This window comes from Sinocyclocheilus grahami, unplaced genomic scaffold (assembly GCF_001515645.1).
Source record: "Sinocyclocheilus grahami isolate Dianchi unplaced genomic scaffold, SAMN03320097.WGS_v1.1 scaffold2276.1, whole genome shotgun sequence".
In the NCBI taxonomy this organism is placed as follows: Eukaryota; Metazoa; Chordata; class Actinopteri; order Cypriniformes; family Cyprinidae; genus Sinocyclocheilus; species Sinocyclocheilus grahami.
This window is the reverse complement of record NW_015507455.1, coordinates 56,710-70,643: the sequence shown is the minus strand read 5'-3', so window position 1 is coordinate 70,643 and position 13,934 is coordinate 56,710. Positions and strand designations below refer to the sequence as shown.

At 40.7% G+C, this 13,934-nt stretch overlaps 1 protein-coding gene across 1 annotated transcript in view; it reads left to right on the top strand.

Annotated features, from left to right (window-relative positions):
* The window catches only part of LOC107574583 (fibrinogen C domain-containing protein 1-like), a 58,806-nt gene extending 45,748 nt beyond the window's left edge, over positions 1–13,058 (top strand). Inside the window, exons 5-6 of the mRNA XM_016261028.1 lie at positions 4,742–4,921; positions 11,678–13,058. Coding sequence (XP_016116514.1) covers positions 4,742–4,921; positions 11,678–11,946 — 449 coding nt within the window. The 3' untranslated portion in view covers positions 11,947–13,058. The remainder of the gene's footprint in view (positions 1–4,741; positions 4,922–11,677) is intronic.
* Positions 13,059–13,934: the final 876 nt, after the last annotated feature.

The window sequence follows — 13,934 nt, the reverse complement described above, 5'->3', positions numbered from 1 at the left end:
AAGAAAAAGGGCATGACAAACTGCCTCCCCTGGATGAGTCAACCTTGTGGCCAACCTTGTGGTGCTTGAGCTCCACCTATGGTTGACCCTCACAGAGATCAAGACCGTGGATAAAGTCCCCTTACTCGACTCTCTGGTCTCCTTACCTCTATTATAGCGAGAAAAATAAAACACAAACATTTTCAAAAAGAGAGAATTTCCTCTTCCGCATTTCACGAGCGTTGGGTCCCCGCATGGCTGCCTGTCGTTCGATCCAACCCAACCCCTTGCCACGCGGGCCGAGGACTGGCGAGCCATCCCCGGGGTGTCAAGGTGGGTTCTGGGGATAATAGAACGAGGTTATTCACTGCAATTCGCTCGAAGACCCCCGCAATTTTGTGGCGTGGTCTCCACCTCGGTTCAGAGCGAGGATGCACACGTCCTACGCGCCGAGGTGATGAATTTACTGGCGAAAGGAGCCATAGAAAGGGTTCCTCAAGCTCAGAGCAAGTCAGGCTTCTACAGCTGTTAATTTTCTCATCCCCAAAAAAGATGGTGTCCTAAGGCCCATCCTAGATCTCAGACACCTGAACTGCGCCCTCATGAGACGGCCATTCAGGATGATTACATTGAAGCAGATCCTCTCGCAAGTGTGCCTACGGGACTGGTTCTTTTCGCTGGATCTGAAAGATGCCTACTCTCACATCCAGATAGCCCCCCACCACAGGCGGTTCTTGAGATTCGCCTGCAATGGAGTGGCATAAAAGTACACGGTCCTTCCCTTCGGACTGTCCCTAGCTCCCCGCACTTTTACGAAGTGCATGGATGCGGCTCTTTCCCCGCTGAGACAGATGGGAATACACATCCTGAATTATCTCGATGACTGGCTCATCCTCGCCCAGTCAGAGAACGAACTAGTTTCCCACAGATCCTTACTCCTCAGCCACTTACAGCACCTGGGACTCAGGGTCAACTTTGCCAAGAGCGCGTCTCCCAGCCAATGGATATCGTTCCTGGGAACAGTTCTCGACTCAGCCTGAATGAGGGCGGTAGTCACGCCAGATCGTGCACTGGCTATTCGGCAGCTCGTGGCCTCATTCGAAATTGGAGCCCTTTGCCCTCTCAAAGCATTTCAGAAGATGTTGGGCCTCATGGCCTCTGCGTCTCCAGTACTTCAGCTGGGCCTGCTTCGCATGCGTCCCCTTCAGTACTGGCTAAAACCACGAGTTCCGTTCTACGCCTGGCGCCATGGACGCATGCGTGTCAAGGTGAGCCGGGCCTGCGTAGCAGCCCTGGCCCCTTGGAAAGACTCTGTGGATGGATCGGGGCATGCCCCTGGGTATGGTCTGCAGAAGGAAGGTAGTCTCGACAGATGCTTCCAACACGGGTTGGGAGCTCTGTGCGATGGCAAACCGGCTTTCGGCCATTGGTCTAAAGAGGAGAGTCGACTTCACATCAACTGCCTGCCGGGCAGGTTGAACCAGGGAGCGGACATGCTATCCTGGAGCAACGTCCCCTCAGAAGAGTGGATGCTCCACCTGCATACGGTTCAGAGAATCCAGGAGATCTTCGGCAAGGCAGAGGTCGACCTCTTCGCCTCAGAAGACAACTCTCACTGCCCAATTTACTTTTCGAAGGACAAGGATGCGTTGGCCCAAGACTGGCCCAATCTCCTTTACACTTTTCCCCCGATCGCCCTGATCCCACAGGTAATCAGGCGAATCAAGGAGTGGAAACACAGGGTTCTGTTGGTGGCCCCGCTCTGGAGGACCCAACACTGGTTCGCAGAGCTGTCTCAGCTGCTTATAGCAGCCCCGTGGCCCATTCCCCTGAGACGAGACCTCCTCTCTCAGGCGAACAGAATGATATGGCACCCCCAGCCCGAACTGTGGGCCCTGCACCACAGGCCTCTCAACGGGAGCCTGCGGACCTCCCCGAGAATTTCCTGTGACATATCTCTGATATTGTCCTTACTGCAGGAGCTGTTGGATAAAGGTAGTTCCCCTTCCACGCTCAAGGTCTATGTAGCAGCCATAGCAGCTTCACATGCTCCTATAGCTGGCCAGTCAGTGGGCAGGAACAACCTCGTTGTTCGATTTTTGAAAGGGTCTAGGAGGCTCAGCCTGCATCGCCCTGTCACCGTCCCTACATGCGACCTGCCTACAGTGTTGAGGGCTCTGAAGAGCCCTCCCTTTGAGCCACTACAGTCTGTTGACCTTTGTCCCCTGACGCTAAAAACCACTCTGCTACTGGCTTTAGCATCAGTAATGCATATGGGTGATCTGCAGGTGCTATCGGTGAGCCCTACCTGCCTCGAATTCGGGCCTAACGACTCAAGGGTCGTCCTGAAGCCGAGGCATGGTTATGTACCTAAAGTACTCTCGACTCCGTTAAGAGCACAGGTCATAGCTCTTTCGGCACTTCCTCCTTCGGAGCAGGACCAAGAGCTAAATCTACTCAGCCCTGTCAGGACATTGAGAATATACATTGAGCGTTCCACCCCGTTCAGACGGTCGGATCAGCTTTTTGTATGCTTCGGTGACCGCACCAGAGGGTCTCCGGTCACAAAGCAGAGACTTTCTAAATGGATTATTGATGCTATAAAGCTAGCATACTCGTCTTTGGGCCTTCAATGCCCCATGGGAGTAACAGCCCACTCTACGAGAGCCGTTGCCTCTTCCTGGCCTTGGTCTAGCGGAGTTTCCGTTGCAGAGATTTGTGCGGCGGTCGGCTGGGCATCGCTGACCACATTTACCAGGTTTTATAATCTGGACATCCCGGCTTTACAAGCTTGGGTCCTTTCTGATTAATGGACTTACTCTAACAAACCAGTGCTAAATCAGGCATTTGCCTTCTCAGTACGCTCTTGGCCCCCACTGGGTTCCGAGGCTGGGTTACGATTTTTCTGGGAACGATTACTTAGCGCCGGGCCGACCTCTGTGAGTTTGGCCCTATCGCTTCCTGTGGGGCTTCCCTACAATTACTTGGTCCCTCTGGGCCCTTGGTGCTCAAGGTAAGTTTAAGCATTGTTCATTCCTCTAACATAGCATGGCGGGATTGTACTGGTTCCCCTTAGCATCTTAAGCAAGACACAGTACGAGTGAAGTATCGATAGGAAACGTACTCGGTTACTAACGTAACCTCGGTTCCCTGAGATATGGGAATGAGTACTGCGTTGCTGGCTGTGCTATGTAGCTGCACGAGTCGGTCGTCGCTTCAGTCGAAGTAACCTGAGGATCCTATGGTGAAGTGCACGCTTATATAGCCAGATGCCCCGCCCAAATGGGCGGGCTCTGGCGGGCTGTGCCGCCATAGGCTCGTGCAGCTCCGCGCATGAAAAAACAGTGTGTTTTTAATACACTGCACGAACCAATGGCCATGCAGTTTCACTGCGTGATTGAAAAAGGCTTCAGTATTCTGAGAAAAAGGAGTTTTCCCCTTAGCATCTTAAGCAAGACACAGTACTCGTTCCCATATCTCAGGGAACCGAGGTTACGTTAATAACCAAGTACGTTTCCCTCCTCTGGTTTTCTTTATCAGTTTTCCTTGTCCAGACGCTCATGTTTGTAGTCACACTGTGCCCTGCATGTCAAATTGATTTTGATCATTTAACTCAGTGTTTATATGTAAGAACAGTGCTGCAAGACTTTTCCTATCTGGTGTTTGTGGGACTAGTGCTGGAAATGTGATACAAATACAACAAAATGTGAAAAGAGCGAGTCTCCCCTAAGACGTGGTTGTTTTCCATGCAGCTTTAATGCATAGTAGCCATGTATACATTTTTAAAGTATGCATTTGCTCTGCATAATAATAGATGTTTGAGCATTTCAATGTTTTATTGCATTGCTTTATATGCAAGCCACAGAAAGTGAAAATGAACCTAGGTACTAGGGATAGGAAAAATAATGTTATTTTTGTGATTAATATTGGCTATTTAACACGTTCCCGATAATTAACATAATTAACGCAGACTCAGTTTTTCTGGTCACTGAGGCTATGATTGTGGGGTTCCCCACTTCCTGTGCTGTGGCGTTTTATTCTCATGCTGCATTATGCATTTGTTTACTTGGTTGTTGAAAATCCATCTTCAAGATTAAGCCACACAGCTGTCAATATTTTGCTAATGTTTTGCTAATGTGTATAGAGAGGACAGTGGATCCATATAAAAATATGGATGCTAAATGTTTTGACTAGTAATTTTATTACATATTTAACAAATGAATGCATTGAGAAGATCTGAAGTGAAACAAAATGAACAGACATCTCTCATTAAAATAGGAGAGCAGAAAGAGTAATGATAGACAGAAACATCAAGTTCATTTTCAGAAATAAAGGCAAAGCTAAAAGAGACTTTTATTTTAATTGGTTTATGTGATGATCATTGTAAGTGTATTAAAATTATTATTTGAATATATTCATTAAATTGTTGTAAAGGATAAACAAGAACAGTACTCTGATTATTTGGAGTTTGCTTACTAAATGTTAAAATTATTAATATACTGTATATTCTTAAATGGTTGTAGTCATTTTATGCTCAAAATTTTTTTTTTAAATCCATTTAACAAAGGTATCCGTATTGGCAATATAGCCCTGATAATACTTAATAGTATTTAAAAAAATCCATTAAACAAAAATATATATTTTTTTTAACTCTTTTGTTTATTAGAAATATTTTATGTGATTCACAGCCCTAATTCATACTTTACACTCATAATCCAATTACACTCGCTATGACTAAAAATAATTATCTTTCTTTCATCAGGGTTGAAACAAATCCATGCTCTGTCTATCCAAGGAAACTACGAGCTGCGCATAGATCTTGAAGATTTTGAGAACAGCACAGCTTTTGCACAGTATGGCGTGTTTGGAGTTGGGCTGTTCTCTGTTGATCCTGAGGATGACGGTTACCCCCTCACCATTGCTGATTACACCGGCACTGCAGGTACACACACATATTTACATATTTACAGACCGTGGATCAATATCTTCATTATTGTGTAAATAGTATGCCTTATTTAAATCACACTTAATATTCAAGAAACTTTGAAAGACCCGGTATGCAAATCAGTTAGCAAGATTAAATCTTTGTCAAAAATAAGTGCTTATTCATTCAGATAATTAGTCAATTTCAGTGCTTGATGGCATAGACAGGATAATTATGGCACTTAATACCAGTGGTGGAAAGAGTGAAAATGTGTACTTAAAGGGATAGTTCACCCAAAAATGAAAATTCTGTCATCATTTACTCACCCTCAAGTAGTTTCAAACCTGTATGAATGTCTTTGTTCTGCAGAACACAAAGGAAGATATTCTGAAGAATGTGATAAACAGAGCAGTTCTGGGGCACCATTGACTTCCATAGTATTTTTTTCTCCTAATATGGAAGTCAATGGTGCCCCAAAACAGCCTGGTTACAAACTTTCTTCAAAATATCTCCCTTTCTGTTCGGCAGAACAAAGAAATTTATACGGGTTTGGAACTACTTGAGGGTGAGTAAATGATGACAGAATTTTCATTTTTGGGTGAACTATCGCTTTAAGTACAAGTACTGTTACATTGCTGAAATAATACTCAATTACAAGTAAAAGTACTGGTGTCAAAACAGTACTTAAGTAAAAGTACAAATTACTCTTCTCAAAAACTACTTAGAGTACTAGTTACTAGTTACTTTTTAGCTGGCGATATTTAATTAATTACCAAAAAATATTAATTCATATCAAAGATCTATGTGGATAATAGCTACTTTGAATTGGTTAAATTGGTGGTCACGATACAGGAATTTCTTCAATACCTCAATAAAATATAATATTCAATATAATCAATAAAAAATATAAATATTAAAGTAACCAGTTCCAGTTCCTGTGAACCGGAATTTGCAACTGACTTTTGAATATTGAATATTGAATAAAGGGCGGAGTTTTATTGTGGTGCACCTCCACTCCACCTCTTGCTCATAGCAGATTCACAGTTGGATAAGAGTGGTTAAGAATATCTGTTTGTTACGTCTGATATCACGCTTCACAGCTTCTGGGTCCTAACGCTCTGCCAGACGCCACAAGAAAACAACAAATTGTGCTAATATACACCCACAATGTCATGTAATACTGAAAAATTATAACCCTAACCTTTGTCTCCACACTGAAATCCCAGATGGCCAGACAGTGATTCAGCTAAAATATTAGTGTCTGAGACACTGTGAGCACGGAGACTGTAGTATGCACAGCTAATTTTTAAATGCTTAGCTTAAATATGTAATATTAATTAAATAGTGCTCATAAATGGCTGCTGAGATAGTATTCTCAAGTGAAATGAGCAGAGGCTTGGACCCGGAAACAGCAGTCCTTACGTCACGACTTAACAAAATGATTCTCCTGATGGCAGAACATTTTAATTTTTTCCAGTGTATTGACTTGCATGGTTTAATTGTTCACCACAAGATTAGTAATGTACACTAAAAAAGTAAGTAGGGTCATTTTTGATTTCATGACGACTTTTTCAACAATCATTTTCAATACCATTGGCAAAACTACCACATACTGTATTCTGCCATATAGATATTTTAATATCTCAATAGATATTTTAATATCTCAAATTTTTTTGTCCATCCATTTTTTCAAGGCAATCATTATTTCAAGCTTTGAGTGGTTTCATCCAAGTCTTCTAAAAAGACATGTTCACTTTATATTTATTTACATATACATAAACATTGATCAATTACCATTACAAACATCTCAATCTTAAACATTTGCTCATTCTGTGTATTTGAAATAGGGTAACTTTGTTGCAAAAGCTTACAGCACAAGGAAGCTTGATTTCAACTTTGATTTCAAACTGAATTGAATTTACAAAAAAAGACGTACACAGTCAGTAATAAAATGATAAAACAAATGACCTCAATTCAGTTGAGGTATTTGAAATATGACAAAATGAATTTTTATAAGCAGTGATTTAAGAGCCATATTGGCTATGCTATTTATTTAGATAAATGGAACATCAGATGGCTTTGACCTGTAATGTCTGTACAATGTACAGTAGTGATGGAGTTAGACAGACTAGGATTTGCGTGGGAATGATTAAAATTATGCTGAATACCTGCAATCCCGCATAATCGACAGGAGGTGGATGCGTGTCAAACTGTCGGAGAGGAAAGAGAGAGACGCAGCTTGTATCGTGTAGGCTATATATGGTAGATACTGTGGAAAATGAGTAATGGAACCGTGTCAGATATTTCAGTATCGGTATCAAAATATAGATATTTATGATAACACTACCATGTAGTTTATTTCTCCAAACTTTGAGTCCATAAATGATACTGAGCTCCCTCACTGTCTGAGCAACTCTTCACCTGCTGCAGCGGCGGCTTTTCCCGGTTCAGATATCAGGGCTTTTATTGGTCCCTTCACGATCAGATGTCTTTATCTTATTTTTATTGGCTACTGAAGTTTCGTCAAAGGTTTGAATATCAATTCAAATTGTGGGCATACTCAGTAATGAGCTATGATTTAAAAGAAATGAAGTAGATTATTTTGCTTAATTTGTATTTAAGTACAAGTAAAAGTACAGCTTTAAAAATATACTCAAAAAAGTACAAGTACCCGAAAAAACTACTTAATTACAATAACGTGAGTAGTTGTAATTTGTTACCTCCACCACTGCTTAATACACTCTTTAGTCACTTCTTAGCTGCAAACAAAACATATATCATGCTTCCTCTGCAAATCTGGCTGATTTGAGTAATTTCTTAGTGCATCAGACTGTACTTGTCACAATGTATCTTTTTGGATGTCACTAAAAAGAACCAGCTCATTTGTGCGTGAATCAGGCTACACTGGTCACACTGTATGTTATTGATTTACTAAAAAGAACCCACTCATAAGAATCATTTGTTCATGAACTGGACAACACTGGTCAAACTGAATGTTGTTTTTGCATGCAGTCTGCAAGGGACCATAGAAGCCACAGAGATGAGACAGGTTTGCTTGTGTATGCTAACTTGTCTCATGCATTCCTGGGCGTCTAGAGTTGTTAGTGTGAAATGGCTTTCTGTGATGATTTTCAAAGCATTATTTCTAGAATCATACAAATCAGCTCTTGCAACTTAAATATACATTAACATTCAAAGGTTTGGGGTCGGTAAGGTTTTTTTCAATGTTTTTAAAGGAAAAAAAAGAGTCTCTTATGTTCAACAAGGCTAAATGTATTTGATCAAAAATGCATTAAAAACTGTAATATTGTGGAATATTATTATAATTTAAAGTAACAGTTTTTAAAAATATAATGTATTCCTGTGAAGGCAAAGCTAAATTTGCCAGCAGCCTTAACTCCAGTCTTCAGTGTCACATGGTCCTTCAGAAATCATACAAATATGCTGATTTATTATTATTAGTATTATTATTATTATTATTATTAGCAGTATTGAAAACAGTGCTGCTTAATTTTTAGTGGAATTAATGAATATGTTATTGATTTACTAAAAAGAACCCACTCATAAGAATCATTTGTTCATGAACTGGACAACACTGGTCAAACTGAATGTTGTTTTTGCATGCAGTCTGCAAGGGACCATAGAATAGTACAGGGGTTCTCAACTCTGGCCCTCAAGGTCCACTTTCCTGCAGAGTTTAGCTCCAACCTTAATCAAACTCACCTGAACACGCTAATCAAGGTATTACTACAAAGTTACTGGCAGGTTTGTTTGATTAGGGTTGCAGCTAAACTGTGCAGGTCAGTGGACCTCGAGGGCCAGAGTTGAGAACCCCTGCAATAGTAAGATGTTTCTTGTCATTATCATTCATTCTATCATTCTTATCTTTTTATTGCATCACATTCTAAACAGACTGCAACCCCATTCACATCTCAAGTCATTTTTAATGCAGCCATTGAGGAAAAGATCTTGGAATTTTAACAATCATTATCAGGATTATTCAGAAATTTGATATCATCACCCAGTCCTCACAAACTCACACACACATCCAGAAGACAAAATGCCTCCCTGTCGATTACTACCATTGACTTAGACAAATGTCAGGAACAGACACAAACTGAATTAGAAAGCTCCTCAGATTCCTGTAAGAAACAAGTGAGCAGCGAGATAAACAGAAATAGAAAGTGCATTCTGAGTTTGAACTCGAGGGCAGGTGCAGAGGAAAATACACTATGAAGAGAGCGCGAAGGAGAGAGGTGAGAGATCTCCTGTCTGTACAGCAGGTATATCCAGGATTGAATTGGATCGTGTCTGTAGTGCTGGTGTCAGATGAGCAGGTGGTCTTTGCTGGGCAGCGTCTTTGTGCCCTTGAGCTGCTGGGTTTCCTGTTTGCTGCCTGACAGGTATCCCCTAATCACAGCACTGAGAGTATTATTGGGATCGTTTGCATTGAATTTTGACAGGCGGTTGTGTCCTGGGCTGACCTGGTGGGGCCTAATACGTCTGAAAATACAGACTGTGTCAAGGTGACTCCTTGTTCACACTGGCATGTGAGCACAAATAAGCCCACATTTTTTGTGCATATATGGTATGTATTATGCTGGTTACACGTTTATACCAAGCATTTTTAGAGAGTCACACGTGATATTACCACATCCCCTGAGGGCTTTCTAAAATGATAATGTCCCCTTGACAAATGAAAAGTGATTCCCAAGAGCATGTGACTAAATCTGAGAGTTTGCAAGGACATGTCTGGGTATAACACGCTTAATGCAGAAATGTCAACGGCAACAATACAAGTATTTTCTGTGGGCTCCATGCGACCCTAGTGTGACTAATGGCTTATTCCCATAGCTGCGGACAAAACCTGTCAAGCTTGAATGATGCGTGTTTCCGCAGGGAAATTGAGCATCAGTCTGGGATCCGTTTCTCTGGGTATTGTCTTTGACGTTATTGAGTAAAACTGACTGCGGAACAGAAGATTGAAGATCTTCAAGGTCACGGGCTGTTGGAGAAGAGCAATGGAGGTTTAGAGCTTTCATTCTGGTAACGTTGTCCCTTTCTGTGAAACATCCGATGTATTTTAAGCTGGATGAAAGGTTCAACTCTGAACGAACTGGTTCTGAACGAATCCCAGAGAGGTTTAGAAATACCATCTGACATTTGCCTCTATTGTATTCATCCTGATACACCTTCTTTTTCTTCCTGTCTCTTTCCTTCTCCATGGAACACTTTTTCCAGCTCTTGTTTGGAAAATATTCTCTGTTCGTATTGAGCTGACAGGAACAGTTTATAGGGCAACAGACACATCACCACCTGCCCTCCTGCCAAAATATCCAGTGACGTGGACAGCAGGCAGGATGGCTTTCCAAATTCCCTTTTCAGCCACAGAAATGGGGAAGGTTTGTTTCTGTTGGCCAACAACACCTGATGTCTGTTGCCATCAGATAAGACTGACGCTACAAGACACCTTTTTAGGGAAGAAGACTCGTTTTTGACCCACAATTTGACCTTTTTAACACTCTTGCCCCACAGACTCTGATTCTTTAGGTTTAGCTTTAAAAGAATTTCGAGAGATTCTCATCATCATTGTTGCCTTCAGCTTTCTCTCTGGAAACTGTGAAAAGCAGTAGTGAAATGAATTGGAAATACAAGGTATATATCTATATTATTCAGCAAGGGCACGTTAAATGATCAAAAGTTTCACAATATTGAACATAAGAGAAAACATGAAGTCATACAGACCTCTTTTGAATGGTAGCTATGCCTTTACAATGTCAAGCTTATAATTTGGTATAAATGGGTCTTTATACATATCTACAGTAGTTGCATTTATATTCATGTAGCGCTCATGTGTACTGTGTCTACTTCAGTGTCATCAGCCAATAACAGTACTTTATACAATAACAGTGTATGTTTTTTCACCAAGATGTTTGAGACCACTTTTAGGAAAATCTCTTTAAGTGCAAACAGCACAACTTAACAATTTCAACTAATTATGGAGTAGCACCTATACATGTGTGTTTGTGCGTGAGTTCATTAAAGAGGATTATTAAAAATGATCAGTTATCAATGATGAGACTGATGAAATGATTCAAAGCAGAGTGAGACATCCCTAATTTTTTAAGTGATGCAAAAAGATGAAGTCTTGAAAGATGGAAGTGTGAGGGAAAGAGACAGGAGCAAAGCATGAGGGAGACTATAGCTCAATATGCATAAATCACATCCACAAATGAGATAAAATGCTGAAAATGCTTTCATCTGGGCCACAGAGATGAGACAGGTTTGCTTGTGTATGCTAACTTGTCTCATGCATTCCTGGGCGTCTAGAGTTGTTAGTGTGAAATGGCTTTCTGTGATGATTTTCAAAGCATTATTTCTAGAATCATACAAATCAGCTCTTGCAACTTAAATATTCATTAACATTCAAAGGTTTGGGGTCGGTAAGGTTTTTTTCAATGTTTTTAAAGGAAAAAAAAGAGTCTCTTATGTTCAACAAGGCTAAATGTATTTGATCAAAAATGCATTAAAAACTGTAATATTGTGGAATATTATTATAATTTAAAGTAACAGTTTTTAAAAAATATATAAATATATACTGTATATATATAAATCTTTCATAACATTTTAAATGCCTTTACTGTCACTTATGTATTTTTTTTTTTAATTGTTCTTGTTGAAAAAAAAAAGTATTAATTTCTTTCAAAAGAAAAAAATCTTACTGACCCCAAATTTCTCCCTTATATTTTTGTATGTTCACCTGTATACCTGTAGGAGATTCGTTGCTTAAGCACAATGGAATGAAGTTCACGACAAAAGACAGAGACAACGATCATTCGGAGAACAACTGTGCTTCATTCTATCACGGCGCCTGGTGGTACCGCAACTGCCACACCTCCAACCTTAACGGCCAGTACCTGCGTGGACAGCACACCTCTTACGCTGATGGGATCGAGTGGTCATCCTGGACTGGGTGGCAGTACTCACTAAAATTCACAGAAATGAAAATTCGGCCAACGCGCGAAGAGCGAGAAAGCAAGTAACCGCACACAAAGTCAAATGTAAGTTCAAAAAAGAAACATGTTAAAAAGACTTAAATATGGGACTTACAGGACAGTGGTTGTTGCTAATCTGAAAAAAAGTCACACCTGTTGTGTGGCCGTGCTGTAAGTCTTGCCCTCCATGTGATCATCTCTTCATCATCAGGCCTTGAAGTTTCATTACACCCAGTTGTCGGCTCTCAGCTCAGCCCTGCACTGACTCAACTACTGTCAGACACACTTCAGTTCTGACAAAAATGAGACTGAATCAAGGATCCTATTATCTTGCCATTGGTTAGGGGATTAATTAATGGAGGACTATGTACGACAATGAAATGTTAGAATGGTTCCTTCTGTCAGCAAAGCTCGTTTCTTTTCTCCCTCATATTGTTTAACACACAATTCATACGCCAAATACACATGCCAAGGCCAAATCTCTACTAAGTCTTCATGTTTGAAGAAGAAGGCTAGTACAAAAGAAGAAAGTGTGTAAAATGGGAGGGAAATGAAAGAGAGAGAGGCGGTCTTGGAAGAGAGCAGTGCAAAGGTTTCTGTGGGAGTTTGTCTCTCATCTGTCTGACAGGCCATTAGTGAGCATATTGGCCACTTTGTCTGATCGCCATTGCCAAGTGATCATCAGGCAGGCTCTTCATCTGGCACATACGCAGATGGAGGCTGTTTATGCATGTGTGTGAGCGAGATAAAAGGGAAATGTGATATTGTCTCGTCTCCTTCTCGAGCGTGTGTTTCTGACTCAGCACAAGTTTGAGTGTTCTTGAGGAATCACTTTATCGGCCCGACAAGCTCGCTCGAGTGTTTACTTAACACTTATTCACACATCATTCGTTCATGCATGCCTTCGGACGCTGTGTCATAATGCTAATTTAAACTTCTCATTTGTTCTCCCTCCGCTCTCCCTTCACTCCTTTGGTTTGTTTTCTTTGGTCCCCTGTGGAAGTGGAAAAGGTCAACATGTCATTTAGTACAATTACACTGCTCATTGTTCTCTCTTCTGCTCTTTTCTGACTTTTTCCTTTTCTCCCACTTCTGTACTTCCCGCTTCTGTTTTGTTATTCATCTCTCTCTCAACTTAATTATGTTCCTTTTTTTAAATCACCATTATCATAATGATGACAATTTATTTGTACTTTGCTTAAATATTGTAATTTTGAATTAAAAAAGGAGAGATTTACGTATTTAACATGATTAACACACTGAACGTTAATCAAACAAAAGAAAAAAAAACTTTTGTTCCTTCCCTTGTTTGTTTGTTTGTTTATGTATAAAGACAAGCAGTTTTCATGCTGACTTGTGAATGAACTTGTGCAAGTATGAATTAATTGATCTTGGATTTTGAGTTTTACTTCATAAATGTTCCAAGAGCTTTAAGATATGTGTAGATTTCATGTACAGTGTGGATGTCTTTAGAGACTTTTAGCGCATGTGAAATGTTTCCTTACAGGAAATTGACAAAAGCACACAAATTAAGCAATGTATGATAGAAAAGATACTCGATATGTCCTGAAAATGCCTGTAGTTATGTGACTGGGATGAAATGTATCTGTTGTGTAGGACTGAAGTCTCTGGAATGGACACTTGTTTTAAATTCTAGTCTGGCAGGAGTGGAGTTAAAATCCATTAAATGCACACCAACAAATAATGAGCACATTACTCCAGAAAATATGCACGAAGAGGACTGTAAAAGCAACATTACAGGATGTTGTCAAGACTCTTAAATGGACACAAGTGTGTGCTCATGCTTGTCTCTGGAGTCCCCTCTAAGTTTGCCCCAATTTAACTACAAAGTTGCCTCTGTCAGTTAGTGTCTTTGTTGTGTATATTTTCCCTTGTACTTATTTTTCTTGTTCTCTCAACTCTGATTTTTCCCCCTCCTCTCATTCTGTGGAATTACATCGCAATCAGCCTCTTTTCTCTGTCACCATTCGCTTCAAAGTTAACCATGCTGCCTGTTCAGCTGTCAATAACGTTTC